The sequence below is a fragment of the Heteronotia binoei genome, chromosome 20 (assembly GCF_032191835.1).
Source record: "Heteronotia binoei isolate CCM8104 ecotype False Entrance Well chromosome 20, APGP_CSIRO_Hbin_v1, whole genome shotgun sequence".
NCBI classification, from domain to species: Eukaryota; Metazoa; Chordata; class Lepidosauria; order Squamata; family Gekkonidae; genus Heteronotia; species Heteronotia binoei.
Genome location: NC_083242.1, coordinates 14,696,021 through 14,720,500, shown reverse-complemented (window position 1 = coordinate 14,720,500; position 24,480 = coordinate 14,696,021). Strand labels below are relative to the sequence as shown.

The following is a 24,480-nucleotide window of genomic DNA, read 5'->3' as shown; positions in this document are numbered from 1 at the left end:
ACCCCAAAGTGAGACCTGGAAATCTCCTGCTATTACATTTGATCTCCAGGTGACCAAGATTACTTCCTCTGGAGAAAATGGCATTGTATCTGTTGAAGCCCCTCCCTATCTGGGGGAACTGACTCCTCCTTGAAGCTGCTGGGTAAGCCATAGCTCTCGTAGGAGTTGTCCTTGAAAGGGCAGCTTCTGTGAGAGCTCTCTCAGCCCCACCCACCCCACAGGGTGTCTGTTGGGGGGGGAGGTAGAGGAGATTGTGACCACTCTGAGATTCAGAGTATAGGGCGGGATATAACAACCACAACAATGAATCCAATATCATCATCATCTTCTCCTCCTCCTCATCTACAGATTTCCTAGTTGCAGGACTTTGAAACCTGCGCTGTGATCGCTTTCAATGCACTTTCCAACTGGATTTTACTGTGCAAACTGGCAAAATCCAGTTGGAAAGCGCGCTGAAAGTGGATTGAAAGTGCATTATTTGGTGTGATTGCAGCCATGGAGAACCAATTTAAGAAGCCCCCCCACCCACCCCGTGCAGTCTTGACGTGGTACAGTCCATTGTACCGTCTCATTCTGGTGTTGTCATTTAGGCCCCAGAGCTCTTAAGTCTTCCGCATGCCAACCGTTGCTACGGCCTGTTCGCCGTTGCTAAGAGTCAGGTCCTAACAGGACAAAAATTCCGAGCTATATAAAAAGTGACTGTTGGGGGGGGGGAAACACTAGCAAGAAGAGAAGGGGGAGAAAATACATGTATTACGGAAAGAAGTTGCTCCGCCGGTTGGAAGAATTTGGTCCGTGGCGAGAAGTTTGCAACAGCCCTGGCAGGACCTTGAAAGCGCGGGCCGGACAAGTTCCACAGAAGCGGCAGTCAGCGGGGACGATAGAGATGGGGAAAGGCTGGATTCACAGGCCGCGTTTAAAAACGTAACACCATGATTCCCCTCTGTAGAAGAAGCAACTAAAAATACATACATGTAAATATATATTTAAAATTTAGGGCGAGAATTGGGGACGCTCTGGCCGTTAGCATCTCTATGATGGTCCTCCTTTTCCCCTCCTGGGCTGCTACACTTTTGATAGGACAGAGAAATGAATGGGAAAGGAGTTCGGCTTTGAACCGGAAGTGTTGGTGAGGATTGCACCTACCCGTTTGCTCTGGACAGGAGCAGGTTCTGGGGAGGCATTTTAAAAATCATAATAATTTCCCCCTTTTTTGCAGTTCTTCATGTTGCCCGCCGGCTGTGCAAGTAGGTAAGTATTGCAGGGACAGGCTGGGCAGAGCTCAGCCCTGGAACTTGTTTGCAAGGGTGGGGGGAAAGCTCCTTGAGTGAAAATAGGGATTAATTGGTATAGCTCCTGAATTTAAAGTGGGCATTGCGGTATCGCTCCGAATGTCCATCTAGTCCAGCCTCTTGTCTCCTGCAGGAGTAGGGTTGCCAGCTTCCAGGTGGGGTCTGGAGACCTCCCACTTCGACAACTGATCTCCAGCTGGCAGAGATCAGCTCTCCTGTAGCAAATGGCTGCTTTGAAGGGTGGACTCTAGGGCATTGGACCATGCTGAGGCAGGCTCCTCCCCTCCCCAAACCCCACCCTCTCCTGGCTCCACCCCCAAAGTTTCCAGGTATTTTTAAACACAGATCTGGCAACCCTACCAGGAAGCCTCCAAACAGAGACCAAAAAAGCCACCGTTCTGCTCATTATATGTTACTGATAGGCAAAAATACATTGCTTCTGGATACAGAGGTTCTTTTTGGGTGTTCTGGTCAAGAAGAGCTGCCTGCTGGATCAGGTCAAAAGTTGCACCTTGTCCAGTGACCTTTGTCCCACCGTTGCTGTGCAGATGTTGCTGGGAAGCTCATGAATGCGGTGCAAAGGCAACTGGACTTCCTTGTTGCTGCCAGCTCCAGCTGGGCTACAAACTACCAAAGCCTCCCTTTTCTGTCCCTCCTGCCTTTCTCACAGCCTCTGATATTTAGTGGCATATTGCCTTTGCATGTGGAGGTTCTGTTAACCAGTTCTGGCAAGTAAGAGCAGTCTGGCAAATAAGAGCCAGTTTGGTATAGTGGTTAACAATGTTCCCTGTAATTTGCAGAGTCTTGTGAGCAAAAATTCTACTTTGCAGGCTACTGACATTAAAGTTGTGAGCTACTGTATAAATTAGTGTGCTCTGGGGGTCATCCTTCCTCAGCTAAAACAAAAATGTGTGAGCTGGAGGCTTAAAATCTGTGAGCTAGCTCATGCTAACTCAGCTTAGAGGGTACACTGGTGGTTAAGTGTGCAGACTCTTATCTGGGAGAACCGGGTTTGATTCCCCACTCCTTCACATGCAGCTGCTGGAATGGCCTTGAGTCAGCCATAGCTCTGGCAGAGGTTGTCCTTGAAAGGGCAGCTGCTGTGAGAGTCTTCTCAGCCCCACCCACCTCACAGGGTGTCTTGTGTGGGGAGAAGATATAGGAGATTGTAAGCCTCTCTGAGTCTCTGATTCAGAGAGAAGGGCAGGGTATAAATCTGCAGTCTTCTTGCCAGATTGAGCCAGAAGGTACCCTCGCCTTGCATCTTGTTTCTTGTAGTGGTCAAACAAGACGCTGCCTGGAAGGAGAACACAGAGGCCAAAGCCTCCCCCTTGGTGTTACCGCTAGCTGGCTGATGTTCAAAGGTACCCTGTTCCTAATTATGAAGAAGAGAAGAGATTGGGTTTATACCCTGCCCTTCATTACCCGAAGGAGTCTCAGAGTGGCTTACAATCTCTTTTCCCTTCCTCTCCCCACAACAGACACCCTGTGAGGTAGGTGGGGCTGAGAGAGCTCTGACAGAAACTGCTCTTGAGCAGAACAGCTCTGCGAGAACGTGTGACTGACTCAAGGTCACATAAAGCAAGTGCATGTGAAGGAGTGGGGAATCAAACCCATTTCTTCCAGATAAGAGTCCACACACTTCACCAGTACACCAAAGTGGCTCTCTTGATGGAGATTCCGTTAAGGTAGTGTGGGTCATAAGATCTTATCATAGAATTGGAAGGGACCTCCAAGGTCATCTAGTCCAACCTCCTGTCAATGCAGGCAATTCATAACTACCTCCCCCCCCAATGACCCCTGCTCCATCCCCAGAAGCTTATGTTATTGCTCAGATGTAGGTGACACAAAAGCAACAGATATTCCTGGCATGTGCTAGCCAGAGCTGGGCTAACGGATGTTCTCTGTGAAGGACTGGTTGTCTCTTTGCAGAGACTGTTTGATGCTTGAGAGCATTCAAAAGTATGGCATGATCTCCTACAAACTGCCTCTTTGTGCTGCAGCAGATACAACCTGTTTCAGGTTGTGTGCAGAGCTGCGTGTTTGGCTACCCAGCATTTGAAGAAGAAGAATTGCAGATTTATACCCTGCCCTTCTCTCTGAATCAGAGACTCAGAGTGGCTCACAATCTCCTATATCTTCTCCCCCTGTGAGGTGGGTGGGGCTGAGAGGGCTCTCACAGCAGCTGCCATTTCAAGGACAGCCTCTGCCAGAGCTATGGCTAACCCAAGACCATTCCAGCAGCTGCATGTGGAGAAGTGGGGAATTAAACCCGGTTCTCCCAGATAAGAGTCTGCGCACTTAACCACTACACCAAACTGGAGGAAGGTGCTACGCAAGGGAGGATGGTGTTTTGATTCCAACTCACCTGCATCGAAAGGTGTTCTGTTCCTGTTTGCTACTGGAATTTAACCTGTTGTTTTAACCAGAGCTAGTAAAAGAAGGGAAGATGCGATAGGCAAAGTTTTCTTGTGGCATTCTCTTGGTAGTGAACGGACCACAATCACAAATGTTTGGGTCCCTGTTTAAGGGAAATGGTTTTGCAGCTATTTTATATTTTGTCAGTGGAGATCGGGGCCACGGAGGCAAAAGGAACAGAAGAAAAACAACGAACTCACTCTGTATACAAACTAATTTTCTTTTAATCCACAAAATACAATTTATAGTCTTGAATAACGAATCAATGATACAGCAAAAAGACCATCCAATGCACTGTACAACTACTGTCCAAAAAACATATTGGAATTTTAACTGTAGTCCAACAATAAAAAAGAACCGGTCCAATTTCGTTTTGGATATGAACTATCCTTCTTCAGGGGACCGTCTTCCAAATTCTTAGATTCAGTAGAGTGCCATATTTCATTTCCTGGCTTTCCAAGTTTCTATTTCATTTTAATTCATTTTTCTGGAACGCCACTGCCCATTACAATCCATCAGCAAATGCAAATTGGACTGGTTCTTTTTTATCGTTGGACTACAGTTAAAATGCCACTATGTTTTTTGGACAGTAGTTGCGCAGTGCATTGGATGGTCTTTTTGCTGTATCATCGATTTGTTATTCAAGACTATAAATTGTATTTTGTGGATAAAAAAAAAGGTAAAGGTGGTTCCCTGTGCAAGCATCAGTCGTTTCCGATTGGGGTGGCGTTGCTTTCACAGTGTTTTCACGGCAGACTTTTTACGGGGTGGTTTACCCTTGCCTTCCCCAGTCATCTACGCTTTCCCCCCAGCAAGCTGGGTACTCATTTGACCGACCTTGGAAGGATGGAAGGCTGAGTCAACCTCGAGCTGGCTACCTGAACCCAGCTTCTGCCGGGATCGAACTCAGATCATGAGCAGAGAGCTTGGACTGCAGTACTGCAGCTTTACCACTCTGTGCCACAGGGCTCTGTATTTTGTGGATTACATAGAGAATTATTTTGTACACAGAGAGAGTTCGTTGTTTTTCTTCATTTTATATTTTGTGGCAACGGTGAGTTTCGTTGGCTTTCAGGCCAACCCTTCTGCCAACTGCTGAACCTTGAGTGAAAAGACTGGACGAACAGCATCTATTAGAGGTGACGTGAGCAAGAGGCTGGATCTTGTAGCACAGGGGTGGCCAAACTGTGACTTGGGAGCCACATGCGGCTCTTTCACACATATTGTGTGGCTCTTGAAGCCCCCACTGCCCCATTGGCTGGCTTGGAGAAGGCATTTGTCTCTTTAAACCGCTTCTCCAAGCCAAGCCAGCTGACTGTTTGGAGAATGCATTCAAAGTTAAAGTTGCCTGCTTTCCACCTCTCCCTCCCTCCTCCCTCCCCATCTATTTTCCTTCCTTCCTTCCTTCCTTCCTTCCTTCCTTCCTTCCTTCCTTCCTTCCTTCCTTCCTTCCTTCCTTCCTTCCTTCCTTCCTTCCTTCCTTCCTTCCTTCCTTCCTTCCTTCCTTCCTTCCTCCCTCCCTCCCTCCCTGTCTTGTGGCTCTCAAGCATCTGACATTCATGTCTTGCGGCTCTCAAACATCTGATGTTTATTCTATGAGGCTCTTGCATTAAGCAAGTTTGGCCATCCCTGTCGTAGCATGATGGAAAGGAAGAGCAACCAATTCTTATGTTGTTTCCAGGTTGGTTTCCCAGCTCACTCAGGCCTTGGAAGAATGCACAGAGAAACAGCAGCAGCTGCAGCAGGACCTCGCACAATGCCGTGCTGTTCTTGGAGACTGGTGAGTTGCGAGGAGGGGAAAAAGGACTTGGAGTATTTGCAGCTGGTGGATGGAAAGAAACACTCCTCCCCCCTCCTTTTTGGAGCAAAGTAGGAAAGGGAAAATATAAATACTTAAGAGTCTTGCAGTATAAAGAGTAGCGCTGTCCTATGAACATCATTGACCATGAGTGCTGTTTCAAAGCACTTTCGTACATATTATTTATCAATCTTAACAGCCTTGTAAGGTAGGCTAGAATGGTGGGGCATTGAGGCTGAAGCCTGCAGTCTGCTAAATTGTTTTGGAAGCAAAAATTTGAACCCAGATCACCAGGGAGGGGCTGTGGCTTAGTGGTAGAGCATCTGCTTGGCATGCAGAAGGTCCTATGTTTGATCCCGGGCATCTCTAGTTAGAATAATCAGGAAGTAAAATTTTATCTCTTGAACATATGTCAAGCCTCCATCTCTAAGTTACAAATTAGATTTCTTGTACACGCAACCACGGCTGCGAGGATTGTGTATGCAAGACATTGGAAGACACCACTGATACCCAAGAAAGAAGCATTTGTGCAAAAATTACTTGAAACAGCAGAAATGGACTTCCTCTCAGGAAAATTGACTGAAGGGAATATAAGCCAGTGCAAAGAAGTATGGCAACCTATGTATATGATTGGTTGGATAAGGAGGATTAGATGAAACGAGGGGAGAGGGGTTATGTAAAAAGAGGATTTGTATATACATAGGATGAAATGTGGTTAATAACAGATTAAAATTCTCACCCTCCAGTTTTTTGTTTACTGTAGTTTTGTATTTTGTATTGCTAAATGGTTTTCTGTTCTTTTTTGTTGTTGTTTTTCTTTTATGTTGTAAATATTAATTAGAAATAAACAAATTGTATGAAGAGAAAAAAATAAAATAAAATGATCAGGAAGGCGGTGATGGGAAAGACCTCTGCCTTAGACCCTGAAGAGCTGCTGCCAGCCTGAGTAGACAATATTGACATAGGTGGACCAGTGGCCTGATTCGCTCTAAGGCAACTTCATGTTCATTCATAGAACTGTAGAGTTGCAGGGGACCTTCAGGGTCATCTAGTCCAACCCACTGAACAATGCAGGAAATTCACAGATCCCTCCCTCCCTTTGCTTATTTCCTTACCCTCTATGACACACCAGCTTGTTGCATTTCATGTTCTCATTTTCAAGGTGAGGCTACCATTAATTCCTCTGTAAATTGCTGGAAATGTTTAGTTTCATTTTCTCTCTGCTAGGAACTCGCAAACTCCTGACGGCCCCACAACCAAGGACTGCAGCGGCGATCAGCAAGGTAAAGAGAAGCCTCTTTCTTGACCAGTGGCCTCCGCTGCGATACCAAGAGCAGCGTGCGATGCCTCTAGAAGGAGCGTTCAGTTGACGCTTGAGGGGGAAGCTATTTCATGTAACATCTCTATATGGCCAAACAGGGGTGGCCAAACTGTGGCTCTTTCACACGTATTGTGTAGTTCTCGAAGCCCCCATTGCCCCAATTGGCTGGCCTGGAGAAGGCATTTCTCTCTTTAAATCACTTTGCCAAGCCAACCAGCTGCTTAAAAATGCATTTAAAGTTAAAGTTGCTTTCTTTCCGCCTCTTTCTCCCATCTATTTGCTTTCTTTCCACCTTTCTTTCAATTTTTTCTTCCTTCCTCCCTCCCTCTCTCCCTCCCTTGCAGCTTTCAAACAACTGACACGCGTGTCTTGCTGCTCTCAAACATCTGATGTTTATTTTATGTGGCTCTTATATTAAACAAGTTTGACTACCCCTGCTAGGTACCATTATTTGCAAATATCCTTCAGCTTTATCTCTGCACCATTTAAAGAACAGCCAGATGACCCCACCTTGGATAACCTGAGCTAGCCCAATTTCATCAGATCTTGGAAGCTAAGCAGGGTCTGCCCTGGTTAGTATTTGGATGCGAGACCCCCAAGGAATACCAAGGTTGCTGTACTGAGTCAGTTTGGTGTAGTGGTTAAGTGTGCGGACTTTTATCTGGGAGAACCAGGTTTGATTCCCCGCTGCGCCACTTGCACCTGCTGGAATGGCCTTGGGTCTGCCATAGCTCTGGCAGAGGTTGTCCTTGAAAGGGCAGCTTGAGTGAGAGCTCTCTCAGCCCCATCCATCTCACAGGGTGTCTGTTGTAGGGGAAGAAGATAAAGGAGATTGTAAGCCGCTCTGAGTCTCTGATTCGGAGAGAAGGGTGGGGTATAAATCTGCAGTCGTCTTCTACACAGGGGCAGGGAGTGGCATATGAAGAACATAAGAAGCGGCCTTTTTCTGAATCAGACCCTTGGTCCATCAAAGTCAGCATACTTGCAGGGAATGACAAACTGTCTTGGAACATCTCTTGTCTCTAAGTCATCTGTGATTGGACGGGGGGGGGGGGGGGCGGGGAAAGGCTCTAAAAAAACCACCTGAAGTCAGGATGACATTTGTACTGATTACCTCCTGCATTTTCAGAGAAGGAGCCCTCGGCTGAGGAGCTTCAGGAACTGGAGCTGCTTAATAAAGCCCTGGAGAAAGCTTTAAAAATCCGAACAAGATTCCTGAGCCAGGTTCCTCTGCGTGAGGCTAAGGATGACACCAAAGCGTCAGAGAAGAAACCTGTCGCCCACGTTGCGGTCAAGCAGCAAGGGGTGAATTGCAAGGAGAGCGTCTCCAAGTCGGTCAAAATGATGCCTGTTGGCCAAAAGCCCGCATCCCCCCGAAAGCCCCCGGCGTATGTGCTGAAAGCGCCCTACCGGACTGATCCAATCGTGAAAAGGCCATGGGGGAAAGCGTCATCCAGGCTGAGTGGCAGGGTCTCAAAAGGCTCTGTGAAGAAGTCACCCCGAGGTGCTGCCTCTCCAAAAGCCAAGGTGCCTATAAAAGTAACTCAAGTGGAATGCAGAAAGATCTCTGTGGCAGAAAGTCCCAGAATGCCCCCTGGCAAGTCCAATTCCCTTCAGGATGCAATGCAAAATTCTTTGCTCCAGGGCTCTACCGGTGGGGGAGACTTTGCAAATGCCAGACCATCCTGCCTTGGAACGGAGCAGTGCCTTTCAACAGAAAGCACCCCAAGGGTGCTCACAGAACAGACATCCACCCTCCAGGAAAAGGGGTAGGGTCCTGTTCAATAAAAGTTGATACTTTCCTTTCATAAGCTGGAAGCAAATTCTGCTTCGTTCTTATCTGCCTTGTATTTGGAAATGGTGGTCACAATCCCAGATCTCCTTTCTGCTCCAAAAGTGTTGTACTTTGAGTCAAACTAGAACCTGGGAGAGGAGCCCCATGACTCAGAGTGGTAAGCCGCGGTATTGTAGTCCAAGCTTTGCTCACCGCCTGAGTTCAGTCCCGGTGGAAGCTGAGTTCAGGTAGCCAGCTTGTGGTTGACTCAGCCTTCCTTCCTTCCAAGGTTGGTAAAATGAGTCCCCAGCTTGCTGGGGGGGGGGGGGGGGCATGTAGATGACTGGGGAAGGCAATGGCAAATCACCTTGTTAAAAGTCTGCTGTGAAAACGTCGTGATGCGACATCACCCCAGAGTTGGAAACAAACGATGCTTGCACAGGGGACTACTTTTAGCTTTTGGGAACCTGGGATCTCCAGGTTGGACTTCCTGCTTAGATACAAAAATGAGCAAGGGTAACTTGGGGCCAGTCATATATTCTTAGATTTCGACAATTTGCAGGGTTGTGGTGACAATAAAATGGAAGAGGAGAGAATATTGTAGGCCATTTTGGATCCACACTCGGGAGCTGGGTGGAGTTTTGCTTGTTTGTTTTGGCCATCCAGTCTCTGCTGACTGGTGACCACTCATGAGGTTTTCAAGGCCAGAGATGTTCAGAGGTGGTTTGCCATTGCCTGCCTCACTACACAGAGTCCCCCATCCGAGTACTTAAACAGGACTGGCCCTACTCCTCTTCCAAGAGCCAATGAAATCAGGCACGCCTGGGCTACCCAGATCAGGGCAAGGGACATATAAACAAAGTAAAGTCTAAGCATCGGATTTAGGCTGTATGAACCCTAATTTGGTTTTGTAATGTTTTTCTGAAATCCATCCTGAAGTCATTTTTAGATCCTTTCTATGGATTCCCCTCCCCAGAAGGTTTTTCACTTCAATCTTGAGCTCTGGATGTACTGAAAAGAGGTGGATGGTTATGAAATACAAGCGTGCTTTGCCTTACAACTTTGCTTGATCTAGAGCAGCGGCCCCCAACCTTTTTGGCACCAGGGACCGGTTTGATGGAAAATTTTTCCACGGACCAGGGAGGGGAGGGGATGGTTTTGGGATGATACAGTGTGCACTTTATTTTGGTGTGGTGGTTAAGTATGTGGACTCTTATCTGGGAGAACTGGGTTCGATTTCCCACTCTTCCACTTGCAGCTGCTGGAATGGCCTTGGGTCAGCCATATCTCTCGCAGGAGTTGTCCTTGGAAGAGCAGCTGCTGTGAGAGCCCTCTCAGCCCCACCCACCTCAGAGGGTGTCTGTTGTGGGGGAGAAGATATAGGAGACTGTGAGCCACTCTGAGATTCGGCGTGGAGGGCAGGCTATAAATCCAATGTTGTCTTCTTCTTACTATTACTACATTGTAATATATAATGAAATAATTATACAACTCACGGCCCGGTTGCTAACAGGCCACAGACTGCTACTGGTCCACGTCCTGGGGGTTGGGGACCTCTGATCTATAGACCAGGGGTGGCCAAACTTACTTGACATAAGAGCCACATAGGATAAACGTAAGATGTTATAGAGCCGCAAGACACGAACGTCTGATGTTTGAAAGCTGCAAGGAAGGAAGGAAATAAGATGGGAGGGAGGTACAGGCGGAAAGAAAGCAACTTTAAATGCATTCTCCAAGCTGCCAGCTGGCTTGACTTGGAGAAGTGACTTAGAGACTAATGGGCGGTGGGGGCTTTGAGAGTCACACAATATGTATGAAAGAGCCACATGTAGCTCCCGAGCTGCAGTTTGGCCACCCCTGGTATAGGCATAAAAGAAAACAAACCTGTGGCTTTTTGCTTGCCAAATTGCCCCCATCCATATATAAGCATTGATTTGCCAGCATGGTGCAGTGGTTAAGAGTGGCGGACTCTGATCTGGAGAACCAGGTTTGATTCCCCATTCCTCCTCCACATGCAGCTGACTGGGTGACCTTGGGTCAGTCCCAGTTCTCTCTGAGCCGTTCGGCTCAAGAGCAGTTCTCTCAGAGCTCTCTCAGCCCCAAGCACCTCACAGGGTGTCTGTTGCGGAGACAGGAAGGGAAGGAGATTGTAAACTGCTCTGAGACTCTGAGTGAAGGGTAGGGTATACATCCAATCTCTCCTCCTCCTCATGCAGACCAGGTGTTCAGTTAGTCACACAGAGCTCTGGAGTAGAACTATATTCTGGTGGCCAGTATTGGGTGTGCTCACAGGAGCCTGCCGGTCATGGGAGAGGCTTTTGGCTCAGCAGCATGCAAGAGGATCTCAGGTTCAATCCTCTGCATCTCCAGTGAGATGCATCTCCAGGCACCAGATATTGGGACAGGCTTCCTGCAGCCTAAGGCCCTGGAGCCTGGATGTCTGTTGGGTCAGAGAATGCCAGCCTAGATAAAATGAACAGTCTGACACAGCTTCACACATTCATATGGTATTCCCTTTGTTCTAATTCAGGCGTGTTGGGTGTGTGTGTTGATGGATTGGATGTGACATTATAATCATGCCTTCATAGCAAGAAGGGAGCCAATTTCCTTTGATTTTCAAATGCATGTTAAGTAAGCCGTGGACCTATTCCTTGGTTGTTCATTGGACTTGCGTTGTAGTAATGTGGGGAAAACAATGTAATGTTTGATATAATCTGCACTTGAGCAAGAAGATATAAATTTGCCATAAAAAACCACAAGCAAACATGTAAGCAGTGTTCCCTCTAAGCTGAGTTAGTGTGAGCAAGCTCAGTTTTTTAGCCTCCGGATCACACATTTTTGTCCGAGCTCAGGAAAAAATGGCCCCAGAGGAAACTAGTTGATGCAGTAGTAGCTCACTACTTAAATGCCAGGAGCTCACAAAGTAGAATTTTTGCTCACAAGACTCTACAGCTTAGAGAGAGCACTGTTTGTAAGCATTCTGTTTAATAACCTTCACGATATTATTTTTGTACCTAGTTTATTTATACCATGGTCCCTTATTATACACGGGCATTAACACAAGCCTACTCTTCCTTGCAGGTCTTTGTTGAAACTGCCCCATCCGTACAGAAAAGCCTGTTCCAAACTTGCCAGGTAACCTTATGAGAGCTGCGGAGGCCAACCGAGAACTTTCTCAAAAGTGGATGGGAAAAGGGTAGAGGGAGAAATCACCCACTTCTCTCTAGGAATTTATAGGGCGCTGTACACGGAGGAGCTATTTGGAAAGTGAGATTGCCATAGAAGGTCATGTGAGAGGTTGGGTGGCCTGGAGAATTTTTGGGGGAGGGGGGTTTGGTGTTTTGTATTGTGTGTGTGTGTGTGTGTGTGTACGCACCTGGAAGTCATGGGGACCACTGGAGACTGACCCCTACTGAGGGCCTGGAGAGTATTCAGAGAGGTGGCTGAATAAAGCCTGCCCCTGCCCTCCTGACTGCTGGTATTCCAAGGAGGTCTCCCATCCAAGTACTTGCCAGAGAAGAGCCTGGAAGTCAGGGTGCGACCTCTGGTGACTGACCCCTACTGGAGACCTGGAGGACATTCATAGAGGTGGCTGAATAAAGCCTGCCCCTGCCCTCCTGACTGCTGGTATTCCAAGGAGGTCTCCCATCCAAGCACTTGCCAGAGAAGAACCTGGAAGTCCTGGCGACCTTTGGTGACTGACCCCTACTGGGGGCCTGGAGGATATGCAGAGAGGCGGCTGAATAGAGCCTGCCCCTGCCCTCCTGACTGCTGGTATTCCAAGGAGGTCTCCCATCCAAGCACTTGCCAGAGAAGAACCTGGAAGTCCTGGTGACCTCTAGTGACTGACCCCTACTGGGAGCCTGGAGGATATTCAGGGAGGTGGCTGAATAGAGCCTGTCCCTGCCCTCCTGACTGCTGGTATTCCAAGGAGGTCTCCCATCCAAGGACTTGCCAGGGAAGAACCTGGAAGTCCTGGTGACCTCTAGTGACTGACCTCTACTGGGGGCCTGGAGAATATTCGGAGAGGTGGCTGAATAGAGTCTGCCCCTGCCCTCCTGACTGCTGGTATTCCAAGGAGGTCTCCCATCCAAGGACTTGCCAGAGAAGAGCCTGGAAGTCCTGGTGACCTCTGGTGACTGACCCCTACTGGAGACCTGGAGGATATTCAGAGAGGTGGCTGAATAAAGCCTGCCCCTGCCCTCCTGACTGCTGGTATTCCAAGGAGGTCTCCCCTCCAAGTACCTGCCAGAGTTGACCCTGCTTAGCCTTCTGAGATCTGATGAGATCGGTCTTGCCTTGGCTACCCAGATTAGGCCACAAAACACAAGTGCGCAAATAGTAGGTTTTGTTCTGTTCCACCAGTCAGACGCCATGAGTCTACGGTTGATACAAAGTACAACAGTTCTTGTACTGATTTGGAACTTGCTTAAAATGAACTGCATGCATTTCTTTATTCTAATGTTTCCTGTTATCTTTGAACTGTATGCATTTCTTTATTCTAACATTCCCTGCTGTCTTCATAGCTTGTTTACTGGTAATTTATGGTTCCGGACTTATGTTACCTTCATTCTTGATGTGAGCATTCTGACCCATCTCCACTCTTCCTGTTCTTTCTTCCCCACTGCTCTTTCTCTCCTCCGCGCACAGGCTGTGGGAAGACAGCTACCTTTGCCAGATGAGCCCAGAAGCGGCCACTGCGCGGGATTGCTTTGTGGAGAAGCTGCAAGCGACTGTATCCTTTGTGGGAGCCTCAGACAAAGCGAAATGCGACTGCAGGTGTGAGGAGATGAAAGGGGAAAAAGCCCTTTCATTGGCTGGAACTGGGCTAATGTGGATAGGGACACATCCTGCGCTTCCAGAACGATTCTGTTTCTATTTTTGTAAGCCAGTTTGGTGTAGTTAGGAGCTTGGTGGACTCTAATCTGGAGAACTGTATTTGATTCCCCACCTCTTCACATGGAGCTGCCTGTTTGGTGGCCTTGGGTCAGTCACAGCTCTCTCAGCCCCACCTGCTTCAATAGGTGTCTGTTGTGGAGAGAGGAAGGGAAAGGAGATTGTAACACAGATTGAGACTCTTGAGTGAAGGGTGGGGTGAAAATCCGATTCTTCATTGTCTTCTTTGTCATCTTCTTGTATTCTGTCTTGAAGAATTGCTTTTTTGTATATTCTCTCTTGAAGAATTGTTGTGTTTTTTCCTCCCCAACATGATGAACATGGTAATACAGCCTCTAACATGAAGGTGAAAAGACTCCCACAAATTCAAATTACAGTCCCTAGAAACGAAAACCTCTTTAGGGACATATCTCAGGAGTCCCCGATCTTTTTGAGCCTGCGGGTGGTGCATTTAGGATCCTGACACAGACTGGTGGGTGCAGCAACAAAATGGCTGCCAAAAGATGGCTGCTGCAGGAGGCAGAGACAGCCGCAAAATGGCTGCCGCATGGCTCAGATCTTTGTGCTGTGGCGGCAGCTGCTGCCAAGGCAACATTTAAAAAAAAAATTGCACATCCAATCAAATCTCCAGTAGTCAGTCAGAGGCCTTGCTAGGCATGAGCCCTACCTGGCCCCACCCACTTCGTAAAACACTTGGCAGGCATCAGAAAAGGCGTCAGCAGGCACATGGCACCCAAAGGTGCAATGTTGGGGACCCCTTGTATTGATCCTCCCTACCTTCTCACTAGCAGACGTGGGTGTTTCTGTCTTTTGTCACCCGTTCCTTTGTCCTCTGCTTCTCCCCTGGAGCTGAGAATGCATTCATATGTTTGTGTACAGGTATGCTTCAGGAATGAAGCTTTTAAATCCATGGCTGCGCTTTTCTTTTGGGTGTTAACCAGTACTAGTGCCAATCGCACACACAGAGTTGGGCAACATTCTCGACTGTGTTTTAAATCCTGTTCCTGACACTCTCGCCTGTATTTTTAGCAATGCTGGTAAAGCACCTCGTGGGCTTGGCTTAATGCCAAAAGACCAGTTTAAAGGGGGATGGGGACAGGACAAGCACACATGCTAGTGTGTGGAAGTGGTGCCGAAGGTTTGTCCTGGAGCATCACAACTCTGCAACCTCTCTCCTAGCAGAAGGTGGTAGGGCGGGGGTGTGTGTGTGTGTGAGAGAGATGAAGACTGCAAAACCGTTAACATTTGAACTTGCGTGTTAGGCAGATTGGCTGTGGTTGTTGTTCCTCAGAGATGTGAAATTTTGACGTCTGGTTGATCTCCGCCCAGTCAGATTGAGAGATTGCCCTTTCCGTGGCCTCTGCAAAGTGGAAATGGAGAGACTGAGTCTCGTTACTGAGCCAGAATGAGCAGATCCAGAGGACTGCAACCCTCTTTCCTCAGCCCCTACCCACCATCTTTTTCCTTAAGTTTGTGGCCAGTTCTGCTCGCCTTCACCATCTTTCAGCCTGGTGGAAGCAGAAAAGGAACTGACATCTCTACGTGGTGTCTACTCCCTTCTGAGCCAGAGCGTGGCGACTGAGACGCCGGGTGAGAAGTGGATTGTGGGTAGCTGAAAACGAGACCCCTGTCGCCGACTTCTTTTTGCACAGAACAGAGTTTTAGTCTGGTAGCACCTTTAGGATGAACCAAGTTTTATTCTGCAGATGAGCTTCCATGTGCGTGAAGAAGTGTGCCTGCACACAGAAGCTTATATCCAGAATTAAACTTGGCTTAAAGGTGCCGCTGGACTCAAACTTTGTTTTGCTGCTTCAGACCAACATGGCTGTCCCACATGAATCCTTATTTTGCACAGCTGGGGAGTACAGTTGCTTCCTTATTTGTAGTCCTGGTTAGGTGGTCTGTAAAAAAAAAAAAAAAACGGTAAAGGAAAGGTCCCCTGTGCAAACACCAGACGTTTCTGACTCTAGGATGACGTTTCTTTCACAAGGTTTTCACGGCAGACTTTTTTTTATGGTTGGTTTGCCTTCCCCAGTCATCTACACTTCCACCCCCCCCCCCCCCCAGCAATCTGGGTATTCATTTTACTGACCTCGGAAGGATGGAAGGCTGAGTCAACCTGGAACTGGCTACCTGAACCCAACTTCCGCTGGGATTGAACTCAGGTTGTGGGCAGAGTTTTGGACTGCAGTACTGCAGCTTTACCACTCTGCACCACGGGCCTCTTACAAGCTCTTACACCTTACAGGTGGTCTGTAAGAGTCTGTAATTCAGGACCCCTCTGTGTATCATGTGTCAACAAATCCCAAAGTGCGCTTGACACAGAGTCACACTCAGTCCTGTCGCTTTGATTATCTTGCAGGATACACATCCCGCACAGTGGCCCTTGGAGCTCAGTTCCAGTCGTTATTAATGCTTCAAGACCTGCAGGTCTGGTTATAAGCATACAAAAGGATTAGACAGTATAGAGAACATAGATACAGAATATGGAAAACATAGATATAAAATTTTACATTAGGAAGTGATACCCTTAAGTGCCATAGAGAAAAAAAATTGCAACTGCCAGTTTCACATTGGGAGCAATCTCTGCCAATAATCTCACCACAACTTCTTGTTTTGTGGCAGAACTCCATTTTTGGATACAGACTGGAATCCATTTATCTCAAGTCACATGGCACTTATTGCAATCTATAACGAAGTGCCAAATTGTGTCCAAGTTACCAGATTTACAGTCACATAGCCGCATCTCCTTAGGTCTATCTCTGGTCCAGCCATGGCTTTTTTTGTAGCAGGAACTCCTTTGCTTATTAGGCCACACCCCCTGATGTAGCCAATCCTCCAAGAGCTTACAGTAGGCCCAGTAAGAAGAGCCCTGTAAGCTCTTGGAGGATTGGCTACATCAGGGTTGTGTGGCCTAATAGGCAAAGGAGCTCCTGCTATAAAAAAAGCCCTTGGTATCAGGGCCATTTGGTTTGGCTAGCTACATGGCACCTCATGTAGGAATTAGTTTCTTAAAATGGGGTGGTGGTGGATGAGAGGGATATTGTAGGCGGCACACCTGTGCAGTTTGGCCTTTGAAGGAAGCTCAAGAGCCACGGTGCTCAGTGGTTCTGTGTGGCTTCAGTTCTTCCATTTCTGCTTCTCTTGTAGCTTCTCTTGGGGAAAACCCCACTTGGGAGCGAGAGTATGAAAGTCTTCTGGCTTTGGAGGGCCTCCAACCTCTGGTTTCCCAGTGCCTGGGGAAGGCATGCCAGCTGCAGGAAGGTAAGATTCTGCTTGAAGGGCAAGACTTGAACTCATTCAACATGGATGAAAACAGCTAGGCGTGGGTATAACAAGAAGGCAGGGGGGAGGCGCTCTGCATGCATGACCTGCTTGCGTATCTTGGGCTGTCAAGGGAAGCACTTGATGTGTCTGAGGATTCTACCTGGATAAGACCAAGATGGGTTAGACCAGGGGTGGTCAAACTTGCTTAATGTAAGAGCCACATAGAATAAATGCCTAATGTTTGAGATCTGGAAGACAGGAAGGAGGGAAGGAAGGAAGGAAAATAGATGGGGGGAGAGAGAGAGGTGGAAAGAAAGCAACTTTAAATGCCTTTCTTCAGGCTGCCAGCTGGCTTGGCATGGCAAAGTGATTTAAAGAGACAAATGCCTTCTCCAAGCCAGCCAACGGAGCAGTAGGAGCTTCAGGAGCCAGACAATATGTGACTCCCGAGCCACAGTTTGGTGCCCCTGGGCTAGAATATAATATTTTGATCCTGTTTGGCTGCCTGGTGGTTCTAGCGAAAGAGAAAACGATCAGCATCACTTCAGCTACAGCTGATTGCCCAGTTATTGTGTGGCTGTTGGCTTCAAGCCAGCATCTTTCTAAAAGAAAAGTCACTACAGCAGCCAGTATTCCCAGGCGGTCTCCCATCTAAATACTAACCAGGCCTGCCCCTGCTTAGCTTCCAAGATGGGGCGTGTTCAGGGTGGTATGGCCACAGGCTCTTAAAAGAAAGGTCTCTTTGGGACCCACAACTATGTACCAAGCATCTGGGGGTGGATGAGTTTGAGCTTGTGGAACTTGGTTGCTGTGGCCCGTGGCCCTCTGCTGTGCATGAGAATCTGAACTGGAGCAAACAGATTTGTATTTTTAACATTATTTTTTTGCAGGTGTGCTGGTTCTGTCTGTGCCCCATATGAACATATGAAGCTGCCTTCTACTGAATCAGACCCTGGGTCCATCAAAGTCTGGCAGCGGCTCTCCAGGGTCTCAAGCAGAGGTTTTTCACGCCTACTTGCCTGGACCCTTTTTAGTTGGAGATGCCGGGGATTGAACCTGGGACCTTCTGCTTACCAAGCGGATGCTCTACCACTGAGCCAATGTCCCTCCCCCAGTGCTCCTAGTCCTTCATCTTGTTTCCTAAGGCCATAGAGGTCAATGCTTGCCCCTGAAGCTGCCTCCTAGCCCTGGTATGGCAGAGAGTGATTGCCTCTGAGCATGTAGTCATTCAGGCCTAATGGCCATTGGTGGACCTCTCCTCTGCGTATTTGCCTAATCCCCTTTTAAAGCCAGCTCAGCTAGTGGCTATCACTGCATCCTGTGGCAGTGAGTTCCACAAGATAATTTTATCCCTCGCTTCCTCCAGGACCTCAAGATGGGATCCCCAGTTCAGGACTTTTTAGTTGGAGATGCCGGGGATTGAACCTGGGACCTTCTGCTTACCAAGCGGATGCTCTACCACTGAGCCAATGTCCCTCCCCCAGTGCTCCTAGTCCTTCATCTTGTTTCCTAAGGCCATAGAGGTCAATGCTTGCCCCTGAAGCTGCCTCCTAGCCCTGGTATGGCAGAGAGTGATTGCCTCTGAGCATGTAGTCATTCAGGCCTAATGGCCATTGGTGGACCTCTCCTCTGCGTATTTGCCTAATCCCCTTTTAAAGCCAGCTCAGCTAGTGGCTATCACTGCATCCTGTGGCAGTGAGTTCCACAAGATAATTTTATCCCTCGCTTCCTCCAGGACCTCAAGATGGGATCCCCAGTTCAGGACTTATTCATTTGTGGGTGGGGGTATGTGTTTTGGGGACATTTTCCTGCGTTCCCATCAGTTTTTCATCTTTTGCGCTTGGCTAAGGATTGTGCTTCTGTCCTCTCGGCAGCCGTGGAGTCCCACATGCGGTTTTTCCCGGCGGATTCCGCTCGCCACAAGGCACGCCCCTCCCCTGCGGAGGATCCCTTTCTCTGGCGGCGAAGGAGCTGTGGGGCAAAGGTGTTTGGGCCCCCATCCCTGCTTTATTACTCCAGCCTGGAGGAGCTGCAGCAGCTGGAAGCCTTGAGGCTGCAGGTGGCCATGCTGAGCCAGCAGATTGACCTGCAGAAGGTAACCTGTCCAAGGGAGTGTTCAGTGGGAAGTTTGACTGGGCGAATCTTAAGCCTGTGTACTCTTTAACAACAGGAGACCAGCCCTGACCTGGATAGTCCAGGTAAGCCCGATCTCTAAGCAGGGTTGATTCTGGTTAGTACTTGGATGAGAGACCTTGAAATACCAGAAATCGAGAGGGCATGGGCAGGCTGTATCAAGGAACTTCTATGAATGCCCTCTAAGCCCCAGTGTGGGTCACCAGAAGTCACCATGACTTCCAAGCATGCATGCACATAAACACACAAAAATACAACCCCCTCCCAATAAATATAAATTTATCCATCTAATAATTGACACCATCCTATCTGATAGACAGAAATTGTTATTGTATATAGCCAAAGGCCATCACAATAAGAGATTAAGAACATGGTGATAAAAAAAGTCTAGCTAAAAACAGCATCTAAAAGAATTCATTATAAGATACCAGCTTATAAGAGATCCAGTTTGGTGTAGTGGTTAAGTGTGCAGACTCTTATCTGGGAGAACCAGGTTTGATGCCCCACTCCTCCACTTACAGCTGCTGGAATGGCCTTGAGTCAGCCGTAGCTCCTATGGAGTTGTCCTTGAAAGGGCAGCTTCTGGGAGAGCTCTCTCAGCCCCACCCACTCACAGGGTGTCTGTTATGTGTGGGGGAAGGTAATGGAGATTGTGACCGCTTTGAGACTCTGAGATTCAGAGCATAGGGAGAGATATAAATCCAATATCATCAACATCTTCTGAAAAAAGTTAATATCAATTTAAGAAATAGAGTACATTTAAACTTGGCCATAATAGAACTAGTTAATTATAAGTATTTGTTTACAATAAACAATAAATAAAATTGTAAACATCAAAATAGATCCAGTTGGTCATAAAAAGGAGTTATTTACTGGGACAGCAGTCTTAGCTTTGTCCATCCATCCTATCTAGCAGCCAGGACAAAAAAAAAAGAAGCAACAACCCCCCCCCCCCCAGCTTTGATCAGGCCCCTGAGGCTCTTTTCTCCTCTCTCCCCCCCCTCCTGTCCTTACCCTTTGAAGCTCCCAGGCTCTTTGAAGCTTCCAGGCTGAGTCCCAGGTTCTTCCTGCCTTTCTTTGCTGGCTGCTGCAAGGAAAACATGGGGTGGATTTTAAGATCCATTCCACATTTTCCTTGCAGCTTTGTCTGTACTCTGCAATGGTTTCAAATGGAGTGGGGATGGTTACATTTTCAGCTTTTCTATAGCTAGCTGAAACTCAAGCTTCCTGGAGTTGTGTCCTTGCAAACAAGGGTCAATGCTTTCGGCCAGCTTATCTCTCCTGAATGGATCTAATTTAGTGAGTACTTTAATGTGGGAACTCACAGCCAAAGGGAGATATTATACCGGAAAGGCTTTGCCAATCTGAGTAGACTGGTGGGGAGAAGTTTACAATGCCATTTGTTTTCAGAGTCAGATGTTTTATTTTAAAAGTTGCATTGCCAAATTCCACTAGTCCCCCACCTTTCCAACTTAAACCACTGGAAGAGTTTTAAGCATGTTTGTATTTTAAGTTTTAAAAATTATCTTTGTCTGTGTCCATTATAAAGTTTATATCTTCACTAACTGGCATATTTATGACACTCATGGCCCAGCCCCACAAAGTCCCATTTGTGTCAGATGAGTTTGACACCCCTGCTATAGACTCTAAGTAGCAAACGGGTCAGTATCAGATAACCAAAAACCAGCTAATCAAAATCAGAGGAAAATTTTTGTCCTATTAACAGGTTATCAAGAAATTTAGATCCAACTTCTGTGTTCATATACTAACCCATCATCCACTGTATTTTAATGTCTTCCTTTTTTTCTAATGGCAAACTGTAATGAATGTTATAACCTCTTGAGAAACCATGCCCTCTATTTAAACTAACAAAGCCAGAATGTTACCTAGTTTTATGGCACTTCGCACCTACAACAGCAGTCTGCTTTTTATCACCCTCCAGTGTTGTTTCAGCCCTGCTTTGTTCTAACACTAACAAGCACAGATCCCTATTTGTGATTCTTTTAATTGGCTAAAAACATTCCCATGATTCTACGTACCAACTCACTGCCCACTTATATTAAGAATTGCTGCTTGGCATTCCCATTTTGTCTGATGAAGTCTGCTTAAGACCATACGAAAGCTTACATTCTGTATAAAACTTAGTTGGTCTTAAAGGTACACTTGTCTACTGCTTTGTTCTATAGGACAAAGTCATATGTAACACAAAAATACCCAAGCCCCCAACAGCAGAAGACCAGCTCTACTGGATCAGACTGATGGATCCACCTAGTCCTTCATCCTGTTTTGCCGACGAACAGGGCATAGAGCCCAATGCCAGCCCCTGATTCTGCCTCCTAGTCCCAGAGAGCGACTGCCGTCGAAAATGTAGTTATCCAGGTCTAATAGCCATTGGTGGACCCTCCCCTCCATGTATTTGCCTAACTCCCTTTTAAAGCCAGCTCAGCTAACGGTTATCACTACTTCTTGTGGCAATGAGTTCCACAAGTTAAAAGAGGTAATTTATTCTGTCCCCCTTGGGTTGCTGTATAGGTTGCCATATTGCCCATAGGGGCAGAGAAGAAGGCTAATTTAAGAACACTGAGCAGGCAAGAATTAAATTAGGGACTTGGTTTTTGTTCTGTTAGGTGGTACACCATGCCCCAGCGACCAGCCCAGGCAGGGAAGTGTAAGGTGGCAAGCTGTAGACGTCTCGCTGAACACTGTGGGGTTTTTCCCCCCTTACACTCTTGTCTTGTGCACATTGTTTTGTCTGCTTCCAATTTTTCTGCCTCTGCATAATGCTAGACATTTCCCCCCAGTTTGCTTGAGCTTTCCATAGCATGTTTTTCCAACAAAGCACACCACTATCCTTGCAAATGTTGATTGCACATTGTTTGAAAATCACTGGAAGTGAGTTGGAGCGCAAGGGTGAAACTGGGTTTCTAAAGGCCTTGTCTGGACACAGGGATTGCTTTTAAATTAATCCACATGGCCTCTGTTCCACATGCTGGAGGCAGTTGAGAAGTCGCGGTCCAGCCTGCAGATCTGTTGACGTATTTGCCACCCTGCTGCAAACTTTCCATGCTGGACGTTTGTGATGGAAATGGCAAAAGAAAAAAACAAATCTGAGTTGTGAAGTGCTGCGTAGGAATGGCTGGCTCACACTGCATAACAAATGCTTCATTTTAAATCTACTTTTCAGCATTGGAGTAATATTTCAAGGTTTTGCAGCACGTGCTGTGATCACCACTGGCCCCAGTTTGTAGCAGTTAAGAGTGCGGACTCCAATCTGGAGAACTGGGTTTGATTCCCCACTTCTCCACAGGCAGCTGCTGGTGTGACCTTGGGTCAATCACAAGATCTCTTAGATCTGTTCCTTTCAAGAGCAGTTTCTGTCCGAGTCCTCTCAGCCCCACCTACCTCACAGGGGGTCTGTTGTGTGGAAGGGGAAGGGAAGATGATTATAAGCCACTCTGAGACTCCTCTGGGTAGTGAAGGGTGGGGTATAAAACCAGTTCTTCTACTTGCTGTATTGTGTGGCTTTGTGCTACTGAGATTTCCCTTCAAGACATTGACGAAGACGACGTTGGATTTAAATTCCGCCCTCACCATCTTCTTTATCTTCCTTCCCCACAATAAACACCGTGTGAGGTGAGTGGGGCTAAGAGAACTCTGACACCAGCTGCCCTTTCAAGGACAACCTCTGCCAAAGCTATGGCTGACCCAAGACCATTCCAGCAGGTGCAAGTGGAGGACTGGGGAATCAAACCCGGTTCTCCCAGATAAGAGTCTGCGCAGTTAACTGCTACATCAAATTGACTCTTGGAAACCAAAGGCTGTGTGTTACTCCTATATTTGTCTTTGTGCTCATTTGCATACTCTTTAGTTGGGCTATACCCCTGACCTCAACCTTCCAAACGTACCCTTATGTCAGGTGGAGTGTATTTATTTATTTTTTACCTTAGATTTATATCTCACCCACCCCGCAAGCTGACTCAGGGCTGATCCTACTTAGTGTCCAAGATCTGACAAGATGGAGCTAGCCTGGGGCATCCGAGTCAGGCTCTCAGACTGTGTTGTAATCGGTGGCTTCTCACTCCTGCCTCTTCAGCTTTTTGGGGCCGTCTCCTTGTCCGGCTCCTTCTGATGCAGGTGGTTTTCCTAGCACCGAACTCTGCTTTCTTTTTTCCCAGGCCCTGGAAGGCGAGCTCCTCCCCCTTCTTGAACCCGGACTCGCTCTGCAAGGCTCCCACGCTTCCCTGTACCGGGCTATTTACACACTGTTGTGCGAGGGGGGCGAGCGCTTCCCTGCCCTTGTAAACGAGGAGGACCTGTGCAGTGGCCTGGAACCCTGAACAAATGGCACACCGAGCAACACTGTGAGTTCCCCACACTCCTTTCTTCTCTCCTGTGAATGAACAGGGCTCCTGTTATGCTGATTAATGCCTTTCCTGTATGTACACGAAATAAAATTATATTTTTTCAGATCTTTTGTTGTTTTCCTGTCTCATCCAAAACCTCTCAAACCAGCACCTGCCTACCCCCTTTCCCATTGAAGAACCAGAGAATTGAGGGCCAGTTTGGTGTAGTGGTTAAGTGCACACTCTAGTCTGGGAGAACCAAGTTTGATTCCCTGCTCTTCCATATGCAGCCAGCTGGGTGAATTGGGGTGAGTCACAAGTTCTGTCAGAGCTGTTCTTTAAAGAGTAGTTCTTTCAGAGCTCTCTCAGCCCCACCTACCTCACAGGGTGTCTGTTGTGGGGAGAGGAAGGGAAAGGAGATTGTAAACCACTCTGAGACTACAAGTGAAGGGCGGGGTATAAATCCAGTTGTATTCTTAGAGCAAGTTTAGTGCAGTGGTTATGAGCACAAACGCTAATCTGGAGAAGCAGGTTTAAGTCCCCGCTTCTCCACATGCAGTTGCTGGGTGACCTTGGGCCAGTCACAGTTCTCTCAGAGCTCTACTTCACAGGGTTTCTGTTGGGGGAGGAAGGGAAGGAGATTGTAAGCTGCTCTGAGACTACGAGTGAAGGGCAGGGTATAAATCCAATCTTTTGAGAGCCAGTTTGGTGTAGTGGTTCTGAGAGCCAGTTTGGTGTAGTGGTTAAGTATGCGGATTCTCATCTAGGAGAACAGGGTTTGATTCCCCACTCCTCCACTTGCAGCTGCTGGAATGGCCTTGGGTCAGCCATTGCTATCACAGGAGTTGTCCATGAAAGGGCAGCTGCTGTGAGAGCCCTCTCAGCCCCACCCACCTCACAGGGTGTCTGTTGTGGGGGAAGAAGATATAGGAGATAGTAAGCCACTCTGAGAGAAGGGCGGGGTATAAATCTGCAGTCTTCTTCTTCTTCTACCTTGACTCTCAATAACTGGATAAACTGGTGTTGATGTGTCAACTCCAAGCCAAAGAGGAAGTGTAAAAATGAAATCTCTTGATTTGTGCCTTTATAGAGATCTGGCTGTAAACACAGGGCCTTGGCTGGACTCCTTGGGATCCCAGACCAAACCTAGGGAGTGGTTAAGACACACACGGAGTGTCAAATGTTAGGCTCCGTCATGAGGAAAGGAGTGCGTGTGAGATGCTGTTCAGGTCGCTGAC

At 47.5% G+C, this 24,480-nt stretch overlaps 1 protein-coding gene across 1 annotated transcript; it reads left to right on the top strand.

Moving 5' to 3' along the window:
• Positions 1-857: 857 nt before the first annotated feature.
• TEDC2 (tubulin epsilon and delta complex 2) lies at positions 858-23,368 on the top strand. Its single transcript, XM_060260580.1, has 11 exons — positions 858-1,129; positions 1,220-1,251; positions 5,392-5,490; positions 6,736-6,791; positions 7,959-8,598; positions 11,685-11,738; positions 13,254-13,338; positions 14,981-15,089; positions 16,650-16,763; positions 18,641-18,861; positions 23,075-23,368. Exons 1-11 carry the CDS (start codon positions 1,094-1,096, stop codon positions 23,234-23,236), a joined length of 1,608 nt encoding a protein of 535 aa, XP_060116563.1. The 5' UTR covers positions 858-1,093; the 3' UTR covers positions 23,237-23,368.
• The last annotated feature ends 1,112 nt before the right edge of the window (positions 23,369-24,480 follow it).

Excerpts from the sequence above, each read along its gene's own strand:
- TEDC2 (XM_060260580.1), top strand. The coding sequence starts at position 1,094 with ATGGGAAAGGAGTTCGGCTTTGAACCGGAAGTGTTG. Across the intron at positions 11,739-13,253 it reads GCCTGTTCCAAACTTGCCAG|GCTGTGGGAAGACAGCTACC; the intron begins GTAACCTTATGA and ends CTCCGCGCACAG. Across the intron at positions 15,090-16,649 it reads CGTGGCGACTGAGACGCCGG|CTTCTCTTGGGGAAAACCCC; the intron begins GTGAGAAGTGGA and ends CTTCTCTTGTAG.